The 24449-nt window shown below is 34.6% G+C and overlaps 1 protein-coding gene and 1 long non-coding RNA gene across 3 annotated transcripts in view; one reads left to right on the forward strand and one right to left on the reverse strand.

The window, feature by feature from the left end:
- The first annotated feature begins 14519 nt into the window (after positions 1–14519).
- LOC109793638 (serine carboxypeptidase-like 11) overlaps positions 14520–24449 on the forward strand; it is a 33566-nt gene continuing 23636 nt past the window's right edge. Inside the window, exons 1-3 of one of the 2 annotated variants that reach the window (XM_083070528.1) lie at positions 14520–14750; positions 14827–14975; positions 24368–24444. In XM_083070528.1, the coding sequence (XP_082926654.1) occupies positions 14605–14750; positions 14827–14975; positions 24368–24444 (372 nt within the window). In that variant the 5' untranslated portion in view covers positions 14520–14604. The remainder of the gene's footprint in view (positions 14751–14826; positions 14976–24367; positions 24445–24449) is intronic. The other variant, XM_083070529.1, reaches the window with a different exon arrangement.
- Positions 16612–17449, reverse strand: LOC145955588 (uncharacterized). The gene is made up of 4 exons (XR_014432241.1): positions 17371–17449; positions 17139–17279; positions 16997–17047; positions 16612–16736 (listed from the first exon to the last, which is right to left on the reverse strand). It is a non-coding gene; the product is annotated as an uncharacterized LOC145955588 (long non-coding RNA).

Genomic DNA, 24449 nt, shown 5'->3' on the forward strand with positions numbered 1-24449 from the left:
TGTAGGAGTATTATTTCGGCGAGCCTCTCCAGGCTCAATTATTCTGTACGAGTATTATTTCGGCGAGCCTCTCCAGGCTCAATTATTCTGTACGAGTATTATTTCGGCGAGCCTCTCCAGGCTCAGTTATTTTGAGAGTATTCTTTCGGCAAGCCTCTCCAGGCTCAGTTATTCTGAGAGTATTCTTTCGGCAAGCCTCTCCAGGCTCAGTTATTTTGAGAGTATTCTTTCGGCAAGCCTCTCCAGGCTCAGTTATTTTGAGAGTATTCTTTCGGCAAGCCTCTCCAGGCTCAGTTATTTTGTATGACGCTGTTGATTTTCTGAATCTTTGCATTTTGTTTGCTGCTGTCATACACAAGCAATTTTTCCTATTTTTTCTAATTTATGTAGTTGCCTCATGACGAGGTCTTTGAAAATTTCTTTATGGCCAATACGGCCGCATCCATTTCAGTATGCCCGTATTGAATTGAAAATTTGCTCATAACCCTAATTTTAGTACGGGTGTACTGAACATGGTACAGGCGCATTGTTTTTTCTGAAATTTATATTATTTATTATATTTTTTTTTTTTGTTTTTTCAATAAACAGAGAATAAGTGATCTTCCAGTACACCTATCATCTGTATGCATGTATGCAGTATGATGCACCTAATTCTATTTGATTCTTTTTTCAAAAGAATTAACCGATGCGTTTTTGTGTTTGGATTTTGCCATTCCTCCAGACGGACTGTGCTCTGCCGATTTCTGTTACCGAGGAATGATGCATATTTGATTTTGGTGTCATCAACCAAATGATTCTTCCCTTTCTTTAGAAGATGTGTCAACCCTCCTATTGACCACTATATCTCCATGTTTCCACTAGATTATTCAAAAATCGTTGGGACAAGAGAGAAAAGAAGGAAAGGGTATATTTTTCAAAAGTTTGTGTTTTAGAGGGGATTATTTTATTTTTTGAAAAATGGTTTTTTGTAAGAATGGGTGGCCAAGGTAGGCTTATGTGTTTAGGCTTGTTCGATTAAACACTTATGAGGTTAAGCACATCTTTGTTATTAATGATTGTGCTTTGACAACTTGGATAGCTTTTCTTGAGCCCCTTTGTTGAATTCAATTGATGGTACCATCATGGATTTATTCTGTTTTTTTCTTTTTTGATGGCTCCTACTTTTGCCTAAAACACCCATTTGTGGTGTCTTAGCGGGCTTTTATTTTTATTCATTATTTTTGTAACCCTAATTTTTGCCTAGGTCACCCTTTTGTGGGATTCCTAGCGGGTCTTTTGGTCTTATTTTGTAACCCTAACTTTTGCCTAGGTCACCCTTTTGTGGGATTCCTAGCGGGTCTTTTGCTCTTTAGGATTTCTTTATCCATGATGGCACTTATTGATGCCAAGAAAAGGTGCTCCAAGCTGTCATGCACACTTCCACATAAAAATGATGCGGGTTTATTGATTATTAAGACGATTTTAACCTCATTCATGTTTATTCAAACAGGGTTAAATAATGCGGTCTAGAATTTTATTGCGAGCAAGAAAAGAAGCAATAAGAAATAATGAAGGATGATTTTATTATAATCATAATGGAAACATGTGCCCTATCGAGGCTCGGGGGTCGGGCTGTCCCCGAGGAGTGATCTCTAATAGTCACTGAGTCTATACATCCCTATCGGAAGGAGAAGGACACTTGATGACAACAGCTGGCCTTGAGGTTTGTGAACCAGCCTTCCTAAAGATCTGGCTTAAAGAACGTCGAGAAGGATCTTGGTTCCTCTTCGTCCTTTGATCTTTGTTAGGGTTGTATCTTAACCCTTGTTTCCCCGGGTTGTCTTTGATAATGGGTAGCTCCGGGATTCCTTGGGAGTCCTTGCCTAATTCTTGTCTTGGCAAGTATCCGTTCTTTGTGAGCGTATGAGCTACCTTCTTCATTTCTCGGGGAAACGTTTCAACATTGGCGATTTCCAATGCTTGGAAGGCGGTTTCTAAAGCTTCCTCTGCTGCATCCACATAAAGTATGTTGGATGGCTTGCTGATGAGTATGTCATCTTTAGCTTGTTCGGTCACCAGTTTGTCACCCACTATGAACTTGACTTTCTGGTGGAGCGTAGAAGGAATAGCTTTCGCATCATGAATCCAAGGTCGGCCGAGGAGACAGCTGTATGCGGGAGTGATATCCATCACTTGAAATTCGACGTTGAAGATAGTGGGTCCAATTTGGATTGGAAGATTGATTTCTCCCACTACTTCTCTTTTAGAACCGTCGAAAGCTCGAACGATCATGTTGCTCGGGCGCATTTGGACTTCCTTGATTGCCACTTGCTCGAGAGTTCTTTTTGGCATCACGTTCAAGGAAGATCCATTATCTACCAAGACTTTTAGCGATGTGATACTCCTTGTACTTTATAGAGATGTGCAAGGGCTTGTTGTGATTTGATCCCTCGGCGGGGATTTCTTCATCGATGAAGGTGAGGTGATCATTAGCCGTGATATGACTAACAATCCCCTCAAACTTGTCTTGGGAGATAGTGTGCGACACGTATGCCTCGTTCAAGACTTTCAACAGAGCTTGCCGATGCGGTTCGGAGCATAGGATCAACGACAACAGAGTAATCTTTGCTGGCGTCTTATGAAGTTGATCCATGATGGAATACTCGCTCTGTCGGATAAACTTTAACAGCTCGTCTGTCTCCTCCTCGGATTCTTTTTCCTCGGTTTTCTTTTCTTCTTTTTCTTTATTCTTGGGGGCTTTATCATGAAGATCTTCGGGAGTGTAGATCCTGCCACTCCTAGTCATGCCCCCAAGTCCAGCGATGTTGGAGGTATCGCTGTCGGCAGAAGAGTGGATGTCGTATATCCACGGCACAGCCTTATTTGATTTGCAAGGGAAAGGCTTTGGAACTGTGATCCTTAATGGTGTCGGACCTTCCCCTTTATTCGTCTTGATTACCAACAACGGAGTTGATGTGCGCTCGCTTGGCGCGGTTGTTGGCTTACACTTGATGACGAACGGCGTGCGATCCATTTTTGAACATACGCATCGATTTAATCCTTTCTTTTTATTTATGTTTATTAATGGAATACTAGGAGAGATGTATGAAATGAATAACTCCTAGATCCCTCCATGATCTATATGCATGAGATGATGATGTTGAATATGCATGCATTGTGTTTATTGAACTAAGCATTATCATGTTTTTAGGATTTTCCTAAGATGATGCATGATATTGCTTGGTTTGGGTAAATACATATTTTTTCTTTTGAATATTTTGTATCTTTTTATATTTTTTGGGTGAAAAGGGAAACTACCTATATGAATGCAATGAAGGTAGATGTTAACACCATGTACTAGAAGATCTTTATTTCTATTTATTCTTTTTATTTAAAAAAGAATGTTGTATGTTTAAAAGGTGCAAATGTATGCTCATACAATGTCACATAGTCAATGCACAAACAATTCACTCATCCACGAACAGTCACGAGCGAATCACGAGGTGGGGGTCTCCTGCAGAAAAGTGCATATTCAAGGAGGATCTAACTGTTCTCACTTGGTCAAAGGCCCCCAAGGTGCCCCCATTATAGGGACCCAATTCCTCTCGTCGTAAGTCGATGGAAAGTTCCAACGCACTGTCGGACTCGAGTTCATGGTTATCACCTTGAGTGATGTTTTTCCGACAACGGTCTCATAGGCTCCTATAAACCCATCAACCGGCCGTACTAACATCCACTCCCTATGGATTACCACTCATGCCCCCGGGTATAGAGGGAACTGTTGTGTGCAAAGGTTTGTGTACAGTTTGTATTTCAAACAATTGCGGAATTTAAACAAACAACAGTTATTAAAGCCATGTAATAAAGCATGTTATAATACAAGCGAGGGGTAATGAAGTAATTTTAACTATTATTTGTTAAAAATAATCTGTCACTAAATGGGACTGACTCTCGAGGCTTCCCCAGTGGAGTCGCCATCTGTCGCCACCGGCCCGAAACGGGCTTTCGGCATTCGCGAAGGATGGTTGGACTCGTTTTATTTGTTTGAAAATGTGGATTGCTAGAATGACTTATTCTCAAACTGAGACCTCGTCAAACGAGCAATTTTATTAAAAGGCTCACCAATCCATATTAATCCCAAGCGGGACCCTCCATGGATTAGTGGTTTTCGCAAAAGGAGGGTTCGTGGAGTCGCCACCAATGTTTTACTCAAAACATTGGAAAAAGGGATAAGGCAATTGATTTTATAAATCAACTTTGGCCATTACAACCAGAGTTGGGTAAGGGAGTCGGTTACGCGTGGGGAAGGTGTTAGCACCCCACAGCGCCCCTTTCGGGTTCCCTATGACAGATTATTTCTAAAATAATAGCGTAAAATTACTAAATTACCCCTATTTATTATAAGCGATTATAAATTAACTATCTACATGATGACAGTTTAAATATGCACACAGAAAGCAGTAAAAGGAAGGATTTAAGAAGAAACCTCTTGAAGCGTGCTTTTATATATTGAGTAAAACTGGGAAGCTTTTTGGCGTTCCCTCGTTCTACAAGCTCACTCGCTCCTTCCTAAAAACTTTTAACTACGGAAATCCGGAGGATTTCCCTTCGACTAGGTTCGAATCTCCAAGCTAAGTGCTCGGAATTCCAGAACTTCGTCGGATCGACTCCCAGAGAGATTTCTAGGGCAGAACACTGCTCAAAAACCCCAGAATACTCAAGGAGGGAGTCAAAACTGAGTGTGAAAGTGTGTATTGACGTCAAATGACGCCATATTTATAGGAAATAGGAGCAATACGGGCGCTGGGGTCAATACGGCCCGTATTGAGAATTTGTTCTTCAATACGGCCGTATTGAACTCAATACGGCCGTATTGAAGTTCACAAATCTTCAATACGGCCGTATTGAGTCCAGTACGGCCGTATTGAAGTTCAAAACTTCAATACAGGCCGTACTGGTCCCCAAGCAGCCCGTATTGGTCCCAATTCCTCCTATTTTCTATTTTTAGCTATCCTAAGACCTCTTAGACCTATAGAGAACCCTCCTTGGGCCTTCTGGAAGTCCTTCTGGCTGATCCTTCTTCAGTCTTCGAGAGTCTTCAAGCTTTATTTCCGACCCGGACAATTTTAGGGGTCTACAATAAGGCAATTGATTTTCATAAATCAACCTTGGCCATTACAACCAGAGTCGGGTAAGGGAGTCGATTACGTGCGAGGAAGGTGTTAGCACCCCACAACGCCCCTTTCGGGTTCCCTATGACGGATTATTTCATAAATAACAATGTAAAATTACTAAATTACCCCTATTTATTAGAAACGATTATAGATTAAATATTTACATGATGAAAGCTCTAAACATGCAATGCGACAATCAAAAATCAATAAAAGCGGTAAAAGAAAGGATTTAGAAAGAAACCTCCGAAGCGGGCTTTTATATATATCAGAACAACGTTAGGAGGCTTTTTGGCGCTCCTTCCCACTACACGTCCGCTCGCTCCTTTCCCCTAAAGACAAATTTTTACTATGGAAATCAAAGAGATTTCCCTTCGACTTGTTCGAATCTCAAGCTAATGGCTCATGACTCAAGAACTTCGTCGGATCGGCTCCCGGAGAGATATCTAGGGCAGAGAATAACTCAAAAACCCAAGAATACTCAGCAGGAGGGTTGAGGAATGTGTAAAAAGTGTGGAAGGACGTGCCAATGACGTCCTATTTATAGGATTGAGGCGCAATACGGCCTGGGAGGTCAATACGGCCCGTACTGGGTTTTTGAACTACAGTACGGCCGTATTGAATTTGGTATGGCCGTACTGAAGTTTTTTGAACTACAGTACGGCCGTATTGAATTTGGTATGGCCGTACTGAAGTTTTTTGAACTACAGTACGGCCGTATTGAATTTGGTACGGCCGTACTGAAGTTCAAAAACTTCAGTACGGCCGTATTGAGTTCACTACGGCCGTATTGCGGTTCAAATGGCTCAGTACGGCCGTACTGAACCTCTGGGAGGGCGTATTGAGCTCCAATCCTCGCACACCCTTATTCTAAGCTACTCTAAGACTCCTAGACTTACAAAGAATCATCCTAGGGTCTTCCAGGAGTCCTTCCGGCTGACTTTCCTTCGGTCTTCGAGAGTCTTTGAGTCTTATTTCCGACCCGGACAATTTTAGGGGTCTACACACCAAAGACACACCCGGAGAAAAGAATTAAAACTACTGCAGGGGGACCATTTCGTGGCCCTTCATTTGACTCCCACACCTTCCTGACAAGGAACATCAAGAATTTTATCCCAAGTTGGAAGAAAGAAGTCTCTGGATGGAAAAGATGGCCAAACTCAAGCCAATTGAATATCCAGAATTCCAAGCAGAAATACAAAGAAGGAAGTGGGAAAAGCTAGCCTCCTACATGGCTCCTGCTAACATTTCTATTGTGCAGGAATTTTATTGCAATGCTCGGGCTTAGCAATGAGTTCCCTGAGTACACTAGCTATGTTCGGGGTATCACGATCAGGTTTGATGCCGCCACCATTAACACTTTTCTAGGCACTCATCTGACTGAAGGCCTCAGGTACTGCGAGTATTCTGATTGGGTAGCCCGCAGCAAGAATTATAGGCTGGTGGAACGTACGGTTTGTAAACCAGGGAAGGGATTTCAATACACGAGCAGGGGGAAGATATCTCACATTCTCCGAGAAGATTTGATTCCAATGGAAAAAGTTTGGGTGGCTTTTATTCATGACAATCTTTCTCCTTGTTGCCACACTTCTGATGTCCTGGAGTCAAGGGCACTACTTCTATATGCTATTATGGATAAAAAATCTATTGATGTTGGGGCCCTCATAGCTGAAGAAATTAGACATTGTGCCCAGCATACAAGTATCTTGGGTCATCCTTCACTCATTACACATCTTTGTCATCGAGCTGGAGTCGATGTTACTGAAACACCATTTGAGAAGTTGAAGATGCCCATCAATAAAGTTTACATTGATACCTACTGCTACAAGGAGACTAATAGGAGGACTGCCATTACCTCAGCTTCTTCGTCTCGAGCACCACCACCAATTAGTGATATGGAGTCTCGACGGTGGGAAGATATTAACGCTGCTTTGCTTCGCAGTGAACAGAGGGATGAGGCCATGTTCAAAGCTATTACTATGGTGACGGATAGTGTTCGTAATCTTTCCATTCATGCACCAGGACTCGCCCCAAATTTTCATCCACCTTCAGCTGCAGCTTATTCTGCTCATGTAGCATGGCCAGAGGGCCCTGCTCAACAGCAGGGGGAAGGTGATGCAGCTGATGATGATGAGGAGTCTGAGGAGGAATCTGAGGAGGAGGATGAGGATGAAGAAGAAGAAGAGTCGGATGAGGTTGAAGAGGATGAGGAGGAAGACTAAGCTGTGTCACTTTGAAAATTGTGTTTTATTATTATGTTCTGTTATTTTGTTTTGATTATCTTGTTGTGTACTTCTTATTAATCCTTTACCTTTGGTTGCATACATATTTCAATGCCTCTGACTGTTTAGTTTTAATGCATTTTGAAAACTGAAAAAAAAAATCAAATCAGGTGTGCATGTATCCCTTAGTGAACAAAGGTATTTTTAGACACAAGATCAAAAATGTTTGTGGTTGCACTCTAGGGATGATTAGAGATAGTGTGTGATTGTTACTTTTGTGGTTAATGACTGTGGCATGATTCTTTTGAAAATTTTTGAGCACCTTTATTAGCCCATGTGAGTTTTGGCCCCTCCTGCTGTTAGAGTGTTACCATTTGATTTCATGCGGTTGATTTTGCTTGAGTCTCTTTTGAGTTTGCATAGCATATGTTGTTTAGAGATGATCAAGGCAATTTTTCTTGTAAATTTGAGCCACTTGACCAAAAAGCCAACCTAACAAAAAAGTGAATCCATTGCACCCTACTTTGAGCCAAACAGTGAATTTATTGAGAACCTTGAAGCCCTTACGAAAAACAAAATTCTCCCACACCTTAGGAATAGGAGAGCAGTCAAATTGATCATAAGGGGTATTTTGGGGTGATCATTGTTGCTGAGCATATGGATAATTGTTGCATGTTATGGTTGTACCATTGTGGCCATTAGTCAATTGTTATTCAAATCAAAGAGAATTTCAAAAATAAAATAAAAAAGAATAATAAAATATATATATATATATCAAAAGAGAAATCAAAAGAAAAAAAAAATAAAAAATAAAAATCAAACATCAAAAAGTGATTAAATTGTGTGAATAAGTGTGCTGTATGATCTATGTGCTTTGGGTGAAGGTAGTATCTTGGGACTTCTGGGGATAGAGAAAGGAAGAAGAATTATACATGGTGATCATTAAGACTTGCTCTTCTACTTCTGTGATGTCTTTTGTTTACCCAGAAAAACCAATTTCTTTTGTTAACCCAGCCACATTACAACCCATGAAAGACCTTGTGATCTATGCATGATTATGTGACTGTTTGAATTTGATTGAGATGAAAAGAAAAGTTGACTTGTGTGATTCATTTGTGTTAATTTGAGAGATTCCCACCTAAATACACTTGTGTGATGAGAGAAACACTGATCTTGGTGAGGAAGAGGTTGTTCACTAATTTTCATTAGTATCATTGCCATGCTTGTTAGTCCCTTTGGGAACTGTTGCAATACACTTCTGATATCAAATTGTGTGGGAACCACATTAATTGGCTGATCAAGTGTAAACATTTTCTGGTGTTCAACTATTGGAAGACATGTATGGCTATTTTGTGTGATTACCAATTTTCAAATCGTGTTTAATTAGGAGATTAGGTTATGTGTTAACTTAGTTGCTTTATTTTTCTTTGCTTGAGGACAACCAAGATCTTAAGTTTGGGGTATTGATAAGTGCTATGATTTCATTAAGTTTATGGCCTAGTTTGAAGCACTTATATCAATTTTCCTTGCTTTAGACTTTGTTTTTAACTCAAAACATATCTAAATTGTTAGGTGATCACATTTTATTTTTGAATCATGTTTTTAGGTAACTTACAAGTATTTGGTTGTTGTTTTGTAGTTTAGGAGAAAGCTAGGAAAGAAGGAAGGAAGTCAAGCACAAAGTGGTGAATTTGAAGTTGAAGGAATTTTTGGTTTAAGTCCCCAGGCTAAGCCCCAAATCTACGCTTAGCCTCAGCATGGCAGAGAATCCCTGGAACAGAATTTTGATCCCCACGTGGAACTGAGGCTGAGCATGGGAGTCCCAGAACCTCATTTCACTCCAGACCTATCCTCAAGCTTAGCGTGGCTTCTCACGCTTAGCGTGGATTGTGCTGACATGTCATTATTCACATAAGGCAAAAGATTTTATGACCTAAAAGTGAGATTTTGGAGGAGAGAAGCAAAAAGGATCATTCTTGGAGTATGTGTGGCGGCTTGAGAGCTCTGGAACCTTCAAGATTAAGCTTCTTCCTTTCTTCATCATTTGTAGAGTTCTACATGTCTATGTGTAGCTAAACTCACCCTTGTTGGGGTTTGATGTAACTAAACACATTCTCATGTGTAAACTCTAAGCTATCAATCTAAGTTGTTATTCAATTTTATTGCTCTTTTTCTGTGCATAATGCTTGTTATGGCTTGATCACCCTTAACTTGAACTTAAGGTTTTTAAGAGATTGAGAAATGATTTTAAACCTTTGACTTGAAATAGAGCAGCTAATGGTGCTTATTGCTAGAGATAGAGTAAATGCCATTGGTCTTTCTTAAGCTCTTGTTTTTAAAGTTGGTTTCTTGGTTAAACTATGCAAGAGATTGATAGCTTAAGCTAGCAACTTAGATGCCAACTTGTAAGAGATTAGGGTTGGTTACTTTTGAGAGTGATTGATAAATTCTAAATAATAACTATTGTGAACTTAGTGATAAACATGAGAGGAAGGTTTAGTGAAGTCAAACCCCAACAATTTATTAATATTGCATTAGAATCAAGTTTTGCACTCTAAGTGTTTACCAAAATACCAAAAAGAATTGTTATTTCTTGTTTACATTATTTATTGCAACAAATCAAACTCTTATTGCTTTCTGGTAGCTTAGTTAGTATAACAAGTGAAATTGCAAAGTGTTGCGCAAGTCTCTTGGGAGACGATACTCATACTTTCATTGAACTACTTATATGATTTGGTACATTTGCCAAGGGAGATAACAGATGCCAATTGAGGTAAGCAGTTAATGATAAGATAAGTCGAATAGTTGTCATTTTTATGACAGGACTGAAGGTCTCCAAGTAATCCAGTCCAGCAGTTTGAGTAAAACCCTTGGCAACTAATCGAGCTTTGTGCCTTGCAATAGAGTCATTCGTATTGTATTTGATTTTAAAAATCCACTTGCAACCAACAACTCTTTTTCCAGGAGGAAGAGGAGTAATTGTCCAAGTTTTGTTGTTCATAAGAGAAATTAACTCATTACCAATTGCTTGTTTCCAACAATCATGCTTAATTGCTTCCTCATATGTGTGTGGTTCAATGTTTGTAGAGATAGATAAGGTAAGAAATTTATGTTTTATGGAAAGTGCATCATAAGAGAGGTAGTTGTCAATAGGATACTTGGTTTTTGGTGCAGTTGAGGAAAGAAGAGAGTGATGATAGTCTTGTAAGTAGGTTGGGGTTTTTTGTGTTCTGGTAGATTTTCTACATGGTAAGCTGGATGAAGATGAGTTTTTCAAAACTGTTGGACTGGTTGTTTGGTTGGTTGGATTGACAGGGGTTTGTGTGGATTGGAACCATGGATCATGGTTATCAAATAAGGTGATAGAAGGTAGTGGTAAAGGATTGGACGGATCAGGGGGTTGAATATCAATGAATGGAAAAATCTTTTCATAAAAATAAATATCCCTGGACACAAAAAATTGTTTAGTTTCAATGTCAAATAGTAAATATCCTTTTGTGCCTGGTTTATAACCCAAGTGCACACATTTCTTGGCTCGAGGGTCAAGTTTGCCTCTATGAGCATTTGGTGTTGTTGCAAAGCTAAGACAACCAAATACTTTTAAAGAATTAATATCAGGGAGGCATTGAAATAAAGCTTGATAAGGTGATTTGTGATCCAAATAACGGGTTGGCAGCCTATTAATAAGGAAAGTGGCATGGTTAATTGCATGGTTCCAAAATAACTTCGGCATATTAGATTGAAACATAAGAGCTCGAGCCATAGAAAACATATGTTGATGTTTCCTTTCCACTATACCTTTCTGTTGCGAGTTTGAACACAAGAAGTTTGGTGGATGATGCCTTTGTGATTATAAAAATCATTCAGCATGAATTCTTTCCCATTATCAAATCTAAGAGTCTTGACCTTAACCCCAAACTGAGTTTCCACAAGGTAAATGAAGGATTTTATGTGATTTGGTGTTTCTGATCTGAGTTTCATCAAGTATATCCACGTATATCTAGTTGCATCATCAATAACAGTAAGAAAATACTTGTGTCCAAATGAAGAAACTATAGAAATAGGACCTCATATGTCTAAATCTAGTAAATCAAAAGGATGTGCAGATTTAGAGTAACTATCTGGGAATGGCAATCTCTTCTGTTTAGCAAAGTGACAAACTTCACATGGATCAACAATCTTATTGCAATCAATGTTAAAATAAATTTTATTCATCTGAACTAACTTCTCATGAGAGGGATGGCCAAATCTCAAGTGCCATGTGTTACATTTGTAAGAATGAAAATTATTTAAAACATGATCGTCGGGCTCTAATTGTGGTTGGTATGAGATGCAGTAAAGTCCATTCTTTAGGCTAGCTACACCAGTCGTCCTCGAGGTATTGGTGTCCTATATAAGACATCGTTTTCCATCAAAAGTGAGTTTGCTGTCAGTGGTGCTGGTCAACCTTGAAATAGATAACAAGTTGAAAGTAAAGCTCGGAATATATAGAACATCAGTGAGAATCAAATATTCAGAAAGACTCATAATTCCAGCAAAACTGGCAATTATTTATGATCCATTAGGCAATTTCACAATTATAGGCCTTATCCTTTTATAGCATTGAAAAAGAGATAAGGAATTGCATACATGGTCGGTAGCCCCAGTATCAAGAACCCAAGATTTGGAATCTATGATGTGCATAATATTGCATATGGTACCTGATTTGTTAGTAGACTGCGAGGTCCCAATATGGTTTGCAGTATGGTTTACTGACGCCTTTTGGAGCATAGCTAAGAGGGCCTGATGTTGTTCAGGTGTGAATGAAGAATTGGAAGCATCTTTTTGGTCACGAACTATTGAATGATTATCATCATTCTCTTGTATTTGATCCCCTACATTGTAATTGTTGGCTGCACTAGTCTTTTGAAAGTAATTAGGTGGGTATCCATGTTTCTTGTAACAAACATCAATAGTATGGCCAAAATTTATTACAATATGTGCACATTTTATTGTTTTTGCCATGACCCTTGTATCCTTGTCCACTAAAATTGTGATTTCGGCCTCTTCGTCTTCCTCTTCCAAAATCCCCTCTTCCTCCAACGTAACTTTCAGTATTATTCATAAGGATTTGTGTTATATCAGGTTGTACACTCATTTGTCTTTCTTGTTGAATTAATAAAGAAAAGACTTTATTGATTTTGGGAAGGGGTTCCATGAGCATAATTTGGGATCTTACTGTAGAGTATTGATCATTAAGGCCTTTTAAGAACCTGATGACATAATCATTTTCTCTATATGATACCACCGTGGGAATTAATTGACAAGAACAAGGTACCTTGCAGGTGCATGAAGGGATTGGTCTAAAGTTATTAAGTTCTTGCCACAATCCTTTGAGATGAGTAAAGTATGTAGTAATGGAAGAGTTGCCTTGTTTGTGTAAATAGATTTCCTCCTGCAACTCACAAATGCGGAAGGCATCATCACCTTGATAGTATCTGTCACGGAGATCGTTCCATACTTCAGCGGCATTGTCCATCCATAGTACACTTTGTGCGATTGAAGAATCTAGAGAATGAAGGATCCAAGATAATACCAAAGTATTGCACCGATCCCAGGCCAAGAATTTTGAATCATCATTTGCTGGTTTTGGTAACGATTCATCGATGAATTGAAGTTTATTCTTCGATTTGAGACACATCTTCATTGATCTTGACCATTGGTGGTAATTTTCACCATTCAACAAAGAGGATATCAACACTGAACCAGGATTTTCATTTGGATGTACAAAGAAAGGATCCGTGAACTATGCAACCATGTTGCTTTCAGGATCTGTAGCTTCTATCATAGTTAAGACCAAAAGAAGTTCAATGAAAGAAAAATCAGAGATTGCAGCGATAATCAGGACTCTAGGAAAAGAGCTCTGGTACCATGTTAAGAGAGGAGCCTTTCCAAGAAAAGAAAAAGAACTGTTTTTTTTTTTATTCATAGAATTATATTTACAAGCTATTTATATTAAGAGAATAAAAGAGATAAGATTTTAATCTTATCTTAACTAATTGCTAAGATAATAAATAACATAAAAGATAAACAAATTACAGTTTTAGAAGTGGCAAATGCGACCTTGTACAAAATAATGTGTGTGATTGGTTTTGAGAGAGAAATATGAATCAATTCAACTACTGACAAAGCAATAATGGAGGGAAACAAGGACGGGCTGACGAAAGGGAGGTGTGCGATACAGGAAGAATATAACATTATCCTTAAAAAGAAAGAACAAAGACTTCAAACAAAAATCGATTGCTATTTGTTTTGTTGATAATAAACAAAAACTTGTTTGAGAAGTTAAGTGGGAGAGAAAGAATAAATTTAGACTTCCAAATTTTTTAAATTTTATTATAATTAATAATATCATAATATATAAATATAATATATATATATATATATGAGTATATATAGAATTTTTTTTAAAAAAAAGTTCGGAAAAACTGTGACTCCCTATCACATAAAAGGTCCACCATTGCACACCATTCTTTTTTTACTTTAAGAACTTTATTTACCTACCAGTATTTGTTACACTTCACTTTTATTCAACTTATAAGTAGTCCTTTCTGTAAATTTTTTCATGAAAGTATCAATTATTAAAACTTAAGCTCCAGACGATAACTTTATTCTAAAGACTAGTTCTTTAATTAAATGAAAAAGTCTCGTAACTTCATATCACATTAAAATTAAATTAGTTATTCTACATTACGAAGAATCCAAACAAATTCTGTGATTATGTGACGACTGTATGGTATTTTCCCATTCTTATTAGGAATTTCACAAAATCATCGTCATGATGTTTGATCACTTTAGCCAGTTGGATAATAGGAGCTACATGTATTAAAATATTTTATGAATGATTCTCCAAATAAAGAAACGATCACGTGAGAATTCCCCTTTAGGAATCCCAACAGGCCAACATCAACAGTGCATGAATGATTGATTGAATTTTATAAACTTGATTTTCATCACTCTAATTTTATAAAATTAAGTTATGTTAAAGTTAAATTTAAAGTGAAACAATTTGTATATAAACATGTTTATCTCAAAATAAATTTAATATAAATTCTTACTTTAATATAAAAATTACATAACTTTAAACCAACCGGCTTAAATTACGTCTAAAATATAACAAGTCGACAACCACTCGTCCTATATCCCATTTTCAACTTCTAAAACTGCTCAAGAAAAAACTTCAGCTTTCTGGAATGAGCATGGCTTGTAATTTGTGTTTTAGTTTGCACCTTTTTCTTCTACTTGTTCTTGCAATTTTCGTTCAGCTTGGAACCTCTGGCTCAAAGGTAGAAGTGCTTCCTGGCTTTGAAGGACCTCTTCCTTTTGAACTTGAAACTGGGTAAGCAACACCACTTTTACTTTTTCTCGGTTTCAAGATATTGAATTTTAATTTGGTGAACTCAATACAATAACAGGTATGTGGGATTGGGAGAAACCGATGATGATATGCAAGTGTTCTATTATTTTGTTAAGTCAGAGAATAACCCTCAGAAAGATCCTCTTATTTTATGGCTAACTGGAGGTCCTAGTTGTTCTTCATTTACGGGTCTTGCCTTTCAAATAGGTAATTTTGAGATACAAACTTTCTATGGTAATAATTCCTATAATAATAATAATAAGCAATAGATTTAGATTCACTACAAGAAAAATGACTTATGCCTACACACAAAAAATGTCACTAAAAATATAAATTCCATAGGTAAAGGTATCATGGACTTTGACCTACAGACATTGAAATTGTCAACTTTGAGGGGGCATATAGCTACAACTAATAGCCTATCAACAGACATAATTTTACCTACAACTATATTTAACTGTCACTATAAGAGCTACCTACAATTTGCAATATGCGTGGGTAAAAGTCATTGACTTATATTTACACTCCCTACTATAGGTAAACACCATTAAATTGTACTTACATGTTATGACTGTAGGTAAAAGTCATTAACTTATTCTTACATGCTCTGACTATAGGTAAAAGTATTTTTTATTTTATTTATATATAATATAATATATATATATATATATATATATATAATATCTCTTATAGAGAATATGTGTACTCTATATGAATATAATAACTAATTTTGGAAACAATTTTTTTAGTCATCATATAAATATATCATGCATCAGCCACTATCAAGATTGCATGCAACACCAGAGCTACGAATCAATGATGCAATATTGAATTATTGTGCCTGGTGCTAAAACTATACATAATTAGAAAAACTCAACTTAATCAATTATTCACTACATTAAAACGAAGGTATCATTACATGTAAGCACACTTTGATTCTCTTTTCTTATATGTAGAATAAAAAAAACCTCCTCTCATAATAGGTATGAGGTAAACTACCTGCAAATTTGCCTCCGTAAATAATTTCTCCACCTGTGCCTGTAAATCAGTCAAATATTGTTCCTCATAAGTCTTTGTAAAGGATATAAAAGTCAAAGATTATATAAAGTAAGCAACAGAAACAAAAAAACATACCGTTACCCCTAGAAAAATTGCCACCCTGTTAGGACACAAAAACAAAAATTGGTGAATTATCATATATTGAATAAATGAACTTCCTTAGGAAATCTGAGAAATAAATGATGATTTCCTTTTTATCTTAGAATATTTTAGAGTGCCCTAGAAGATCATCTCTTAAGACTTATTCTTCTTTTATATTCTATGATCTGTTTCCTTATTTAATTTAAGTTAATTAGGATTTTGTAATTATAGGCATATCTTATTAGAATCTGATTTATAGTCATATCATGTAATGTATATAGGAATAAAATCTCCTATGACTATTTGTATTTATTGCAATCGAGGAAGCTTTGTAGTTCAGTAGCAGATGGATTCTTAAACTGAAATGGACAAGACAAATCACTGAAAACAGAGCATATAACCCAGTATTCAAGAGTCCTGAAGTCTCCCATTGAATAATATTCAAATCTTACATACTATCACTTCCTCATCTATTCCTACTCTCTTTATTACAATTCTTTGCCAAGTAAAAAGTAATACTACTAATAAATCCTTATGACTAATATTCTGTTATCATTCTTCCTGCTATAAGCCTTCTTAATGGGACTAACAAAAGGCAAACAAAGGCTGAATGCGTAAAGGAATGTTTAGGCTTTGAACAGACATGAAAAATATGATGATGAAGGTTCATATACATGAACACCATATGAAATAATATGTAAAAAGACGAGTATAAAAATAACATTACAATACCTTATGCCATGGATGAGCTTTAATTTGTGGAAATTTGAACTCAGTGTAATTAGGATTCATACACTTGATTTCTTCCCTTGTTGGGGTGCCTAAAACCTGCATGTGAATCCCAAACTTGTTCAGAAGTACTGAAATATAACAAGGCCCTGAACAATGCAAAAGTACAAAATAAAACAAAGGGAGTATTATGGATATCTACAAACTGTCTAGTTACAAGTAAATGCAAATTATGCAATTAATATAAATTCAAGAACAGGTCATTCAAAGCAAAAACCACCTGGCAAAGACACAAAAAAAGCAGTTATCAAAATGCCATTTTACGAAGTGAATTTATTAATCTTTAGAATTTATCTTACCTTGATAATTTCAACAAGCTGATCTACTCCACTCTCGCCAGGAAAGAGAGGCTAACAAAAATAAAAATTCATTCTTAGTTCCTGCACAAGTGCACATAAATGAATTCTAAAAATAGCAGAATCAAACATAAAAGCAAAATACCTGGCCAAGCAATAGTTCACCTAGTACACAACCAACTGACCATATATCAATGGTCGTGGTGTACTCAGTTGCACCAAATATAAGCTCAGGAGCTCTATAGTACCTAGAACAGATGTAAGATATGTTTGGTTCCCCTTTGACCTGTCAAATATATGCAAAATTTACTCATGATAATGCACCAGATAGATAGTGAAAATAGACAATAGAAATTCAAGGTTGAGAATAAACATACCAAAACTTTTGCACTCCCAAAGTCACAAAGCTTCAGCTGGTGAGTGTGAGGATTGACCTGTCATCAGAAAACATCCAAAGAGATACAAATGAACTACCACATCATAATATCTGAAAGTAAATTAGTTTTACAAAAGGGGAAAATACATACAGAAGACAAGTTCGTGTTCTGGTAAGGACCACCGGTCTAATTCAACCTCATTAGATGGAATTTTGTCTAAATCATACGATCTATATGCAATGGCAACACAATGCAAGCTTTGAGCAGCCATGTCTAAATCATATTTTTTATTTATTTTTATCTCCCCTGGTTCAATTCAATAATTTTAATTCCCTCAACAAACTTTCTATCACATGAAGCTATTGTTCCTTACCTTTTCTTCTTTAATAGATTTCAAGTGACCATCAGAATCAACATATTGAGTACAAGTTTCTAAAACAATCTCCGCAGCTCCTTTCCAATGTATATGTACTGCAGAGTCCATCTGCCAAGCAAGTTGCATTCATTATTTATGAGATTATCATATGAAAGATGATGCAAACCATCCAATTGATATGTTTCAATATTAGAAAAGTAAAACTAATCTATTTCTGTAAATTAAATAAGTTAAAAATGAGAGTTAAAATTGAAAGTGCATGGGATGAATATTTATGTATCATAATGGCTATAAGATTCAGTAAATAAGCCATGAGTTGGAAAACATTTGTATCAAATAATTACCCGTTTCACAGCAACACCGTCTCGCTTTTTCTCATAATTGAAGGGGAAGACATGGAGAATCGTTGAATTTGATCTAACAAGTTCAAAATTCATCCCCAACTGCCACGAGGACTCAACAGATTAGTTCACCTTCAAAATCATTACCAGTGTAAAGCTACTCTGGTGATATACGTACACACAAAATAAATAAATAAATTAACACATACACATGCTATAAAGAATAAGAACCTTATGTTCAGAATATTGTTACCAACCTTCAACTCTGCTATCTCTTGTTCTCGTTTTGCAAATGTGACAATGAATGCAACTTCCTTTTTCTTTTCTTTTTCAAGCTAATAACCAGTAGAAAAGTGAAATGGCTTAGTGAAATATGATCAACGTATATTGGATCATTTGAAGCATAAAAATTAAAAACTAGATTCTGAACCTGCTCTCTTAAAGACTCTTCAAATGATTTCAGAGCTTGAAGATAATTAATCACCAATTTTGGTGCTAGAAAGTATAAAGAAGAAATAATTGCTTAGCTATATATTTAAAACACAGAAACCAACTATTAACAAAACCATATCATGAATAAAAAACACATCTGTTACTTGTAAAATAATAAGCATAAACTAACCTGGAGTGGTCCCAGCAGATATAAAAGGTTCATTTTGAAATGAAAAATGCCACTTCTTAATCTCAGATTTTGCAGCCTCAAGTTCATTCTGGAATTATACAATGAACTGGTAAACATTTTTAGGAAACAAAGATGGTACAAGTCAACCTATATACTGAACTTTGGGCCACTCTGTTAGGATACTCAACTCCAACCGGTTAGGTTTAGCTATGTGAATTTTTTCGAACTAACAAATGGAATTAAAAATAGTGTGTAAATTTTTGTGTAATCTCTGAAAAATTTGTTCCACCTAAAACCTTTGTACAAAAAAAATTAAAATGAAACATTATACAAAGCAAAAATAGGGAATCAAAATGGATATGAATCGAAAACTCACCTTAAGTGGAAGCAATCAATCGAAGAGCAGCGTAGAGAAGAGAAAGATTAAAAAGCTCTTGCGAAATCACTAACCCCGTAGAGAACACTTAGCGAAATGCTTTCATCGCAAATTGGCTCACCAACGACTGTGTTGAGCGTGAAATGAAGCTAAAGGTTTGACCAAAAAAGAAGTTTGAGAGTGAAGCAGAAGGTTTAACGGAAGAAGAAGAAACGGAGGTTTGATGGCAGAAGCGAAGCAGAGCATGTGTTGAAGTGAAGCAGAAGGTACCCTAGGGATTTTTTTTTTTATTTTTGAATTTAAATTCTTTAACTCTTTTATTTTTATTCTTTTAACGAGAATAAAAGTATATTTTAATTAAGTTGTATACGTGGTGACAATATTTAAACATTGTGACGGTTTAAAATCGCCAAAATCTAATTATTTTGTGGCGGTTAAAATAACCGCAGGAATTATAACATTTTGTAGCGGTTTTTGAAACCGCCGAAAAAAAACCGCCACTAATTAACTAAATTTTTGTAGTGTAGTTGACTAATTTTTTGTAGTAATAAGTTTTTGAAGGCTTTTACCTACATTGACAATCTGTTGTTAGAAGAATCTTAAGTTGTATTGAGTTTTGCCTACACCAAACAAAAGTAGGTATAGATTTTTGAGTTATACCTACATTAAATATTTGTAGGTAAATTTTTTTTTTTAATTTTACCTACACTAGTTCAAGTCTATAGGTAAAAGTGTCTGTATCCATAGGTTATTTTTTTTGTGGTGATTGTATTATCCTAACTAATTCCACAATGGTGAACTCCAATTCTAGTCATTGACCAGTAATATAGGTCAATTTTGGATATCTTTTACTACCTTTGTGCCTCTGCCTCTGTATTTTTTCATCTATCCACTTTGCAAGATAGCACACGAATTAGAAATGAAATTAATATTATTGTTTATGATAAAATTATTATTAATATCTCCTAATATTACTTCCATTATCATTTGTCTCTCACTTATTTAGCTTAAAATATTTAGGTAGAGAGATAAAGACATACATAAAGAGATAAATAGGAGCATTTCTTTCCTTCTTTTTTTTTTCTCCCTAAATAGAAACATAGGTTGTATTTTTCACAAACAGGATCAAATATGCACTTACCCATGTGGTTCCTGCAAATCCGCTTGACTACTTTGGAATACTCTTTGGGAACACATTTTGCCCTAGTTGGGGTGGATGGAGGAGACACAGAGAAAAAAGAAAAAAAAGTAGGGAGAGAAAAAAAAAAGAAAATATATTTATATATACTGAGAGATCTGTTTTCTTTAAGAGTAAGTCTATCTAGACTTACTCCGTTCAATAACTCATGTTCTACATCAAATCTCAATGATCCAATTGTTGAATTTAAAGTTTTTAATGCATAAATTAAGTCTGTAAATTTTAAAAAAATTAGAAAATCATTGAATACTTTATTTCATTAATTCAAATTGATAGATAATCATAAAATCATTTTATACATTGATTTAAATTAATGAAACAAAGTATCAAATGATTTTCAAAATTCTTAAAAATTTGTAGATTTGATTTATGCATTAAAAACTTTAAATTCAATGGTTAGATCGTTAAAATTTAATGTTGAACATGAGTTATTGAAAGGAATAAGTATAGGTAGACTTACTTCTTGAGTGAGTCTCACCTCTCTCTCTATATATATAAATTTGTTTACATCAATTTCTCCTTGCTACGATGTGATGATGAGAAAGATAAAGAGAGGACAATGCATACATCAGCTTGCCATATTAACCGTTGATGATGAATGCAATACTAGTTCTCTTATTATTAGTCTTTCAATGGTATATATTTTTTAAGAAGGAAATTATATCTTGTTGTGTATTGTTCTCGTACATCTCTATTTTGATATATTAATATTGTTTTGAACTTATACTCTTATGTATTCATTTTTAATCATCATTCAAAAAATCTCAAACTAATAAAGCAGTTATGTGTTTTATAAACTCATGTTTTTCTTTCTTTCTTGATATTGTTGGATTTTATTTGTATTTCAACGATTTTTCACTCAAATAAAGAATCTAACTTTTTATTTGATAGAATTTTTCTTTATCATTGTATTTTTTATTATTATTGTTTGTAAAAGATATGAGTTGTCGTCGAATCAACTAGGGGTCTGGTACTACTTAATTATAGGTTTATTCTTCAAACAAACATTATTATTAGTAGTTTGCATTTTATTTTTTCTTTCTCTTTCTTTTCTTTCAAGTGCTTATTAAAAAAGTTTATTCAAACACAGCCACTTTCTAGTTTATCGAACTTAAGAAGCAATTTCCAATGTTATTTTTCTCATGACTTACTTTTGACTCTCCACTTGCTAGCTAATCATCATATATGTATAAGACAGTCGCTGTTATTACTTATTTGAGATAGCATTTATTATTTAACCCGACCTTTTCTTTTTAGATTGTTTAAATTTTAAAATATGGAGTACATTTAAAAATTAACTGCACTTAAAATATTGAATCAAGTTGAAGCAGATGTTCATAGGTAGAGTAAAATATTTACATAATACTTTTTGTTTTTATTACACAATGAGAAGCATCATATATAGATAATTAAGTAACTAATTACTTTATTGTAATATACTAAAACTCCTCTCCCCTGTTGCTTCTCATCATGTAATAGTTTCAACTTATATATAGATGTGGTAGTATCTAAATTTTAACTCAATTTATTATATTTTATCGTATTCAAATACAAATCCGTAGCCAGTTTGGCATAGATTTGCATCATACAAAAGTCATTTTGTTGCAAAACATGGACTTCAAATTTGTTAGGAGTTTCATATCAAGTATAACAAGAAATTCAGTATAGTACTTAAAATTGATGGATTAGCCCATTTTTTGAGATATAAACAAGATTTTACATAATTAGAACAAAAGGAGAAATAGAGGATTATAAAACACACAAATACTCTATTAATAAGAAGCCTTTTCGATAATTACTAAAAATAAATTCATAAGGGTTTAATCTTCAAGTAGACAATATCATATCAATATGGAGATGTGTGTACAAATACCTAGTACACAACAAGATATAACCTTCAAACTCCTCTCGATAAATGTATACCTCTCAACAAACAGAAAACCCAATACTCTATCACTTTTGCATTGAATTTTGTTCAAATACTTAAATATTAAGGGTTGGTGCACAAATTGAGTTATGTTCATTAAGAGTTGGACTACTATGCAAAGAGTTACTTGTAGGTTGAATTAAGGTGAACAAACCGAATATTGATAGGTGAAGGAAACCGCTATAGAGAAAATTAAGGGCTATCGCTTAGTCAATGTCGATAGAGTCAAAGCAGACGTGTATGTCAACTTTTAAAATGAGTGATAATGTTAAAATGTTAGGAATATGCTTAGATATCTTTAGGAGAATAAATCAAATTTTGATAGAAATCTTTTATTTGTTTCAAATATTTAAATTTAATTTGTTTAGATTATTCTATGATTTGTTTTCTTATTTTTAGAATAGGATAATATTAGTATTTTATTCTTATATCACAATTTGTTTTTTCTATATATAGAGAGCTCATCAATAAAATTAGGTCATGCTCCTATGATAAAAACATATATTTACAAAATACAGATATAAAATAACCCATCATTAGTATCAGGGCAAATATAGTATAAGATGTTTGTGTAAATATCCTAAATATCTCGATAAAAATAATTAAATATAGCTCTTCTCTTGATATAAATATATTTTCTCAAACAAGTTCAAAAAAATACCCATAACAATCATATTAGAGCTGTTAGTTGAATTCAGTGACAACCAGTAACCTATAACCATACATACAAACAATAATAAAAAAATGCAATGCAATGCAAGATAGATTTCATTGAATAAGAGATTAGGTCTTTTGTTTATTTGGATATAAACAAGGTCCCACATCGCTAAGACTAAAAGAGAAATAAGAGTTTATAAAACACACAAATACTTTATTGGTTTAAAACTTTTTGGAGGATAACAAAAAGTAAAACCATGAAAATTCAAGCCTAAAGTGAATAATACATATATCATACCAATTTAGAGACATGCATGTGAACTCCAAAATTAGATTTCTAACAAAGAATCTCACATTAAATAAAATAAGAGGTGAAATTTAAATATATTAATATAATTCAAAATAACTTTATAATTATAGTACAATTTTTTTGCCTCCTTTTATATTTTTCTTCACTTTTTTTCTTTGAACATTATGATGGGTGCAACAATATTATGCTTCGAGTCATATACATGGAATGATCCTAAATTATTTGATTAAAAGTGTCATTTCTCTTTTAAATGTATATGAGTATAATGTAGCAAAAATTAGATTCATCGGGACGAGTTTTCACCATTTTAGACATGATTTTTTTGTCGAGGCACTTCATCTTGTCTGTTCCCATATCATTTGCAAAATATATAACAATGCAAAAGTTTTAGATACATTTAATGATATTTCTGTTGTTTGTGAAAAAAACAAGGAATTGTAAAGATTTTAAAGTCATTGAAATAAGTTATGAAAGTAAACTTTTAATCTTAAATTAAAGTTCTTTTTTTAAGAAAAAAGAATATGAAATTAAAGTGATTGAGTATATGTAAAAGTTGAGCATTGAAAGAGACATAAAGATAAATAAATGGAAGAGAAAAAAATGACACATCAACAAAACATGTGATAGGACCACATATAAACATATTGTTTTACGACCAGATATAAACATATTGTTTTACACTTATCAACATATAGTTGTGTTTTTCAATGTTTATATATTATAAACAGGTAAATAGATGGATAGATAGATTAATCTTTTATATTGAACTCTCTTTATATGCTTAAATACTAACAATGCTAGTAACAAGTGGTTTGTGCTTTCATTTTTTTTTTTTTGGTTTGGTTTGATTTTTCACTAATACACCTTTTGTTCTTTATTATAAATTAAAAAATCATATTTTTTTTCTAAAATATTATTAAATTTTAACTATTTTGTCTCATTTAATGATATTTTTTCATAAATATCTCTAGATTTCAGTTTCACTACTTCTTTTTACGTTTATTATAAAAACAATTTAAGAAAAACATCGTGGAATTAGTAAAATTTAACACAATAACTAATTTTTTTATTATACATAAATCAGATTTTTTTTTCTTATAATAGCGTACTAAGGAGTATTGATTTTACTAAAAGAGATTCAATCTATAACTTTCACAGAATGACTTAAGTCATCGTTTGGATGTAAATAGGTCCATTTGCATTCAAAATTGAGGAGTATGATGGGAGCATACCAAAGTTGATCTTGAGGCCGCAGTCTTGGACGAAGGTGTA

The sequence above is a fragment of the Cajanus cajan genome, chromosome 3, assembly GCF_000230855.2.
Source record: "Cajanus cajan strain Asha chromosome 3, NIPB_CcT2T_4, whole genome shotgun sequence".
Lineage (NCBI taxonomy): Eukaryota > Viridiplantae > Streptophyta > Magnoliopsida > Fabales > Fabaceae > Cajanus > Cajanus cajan.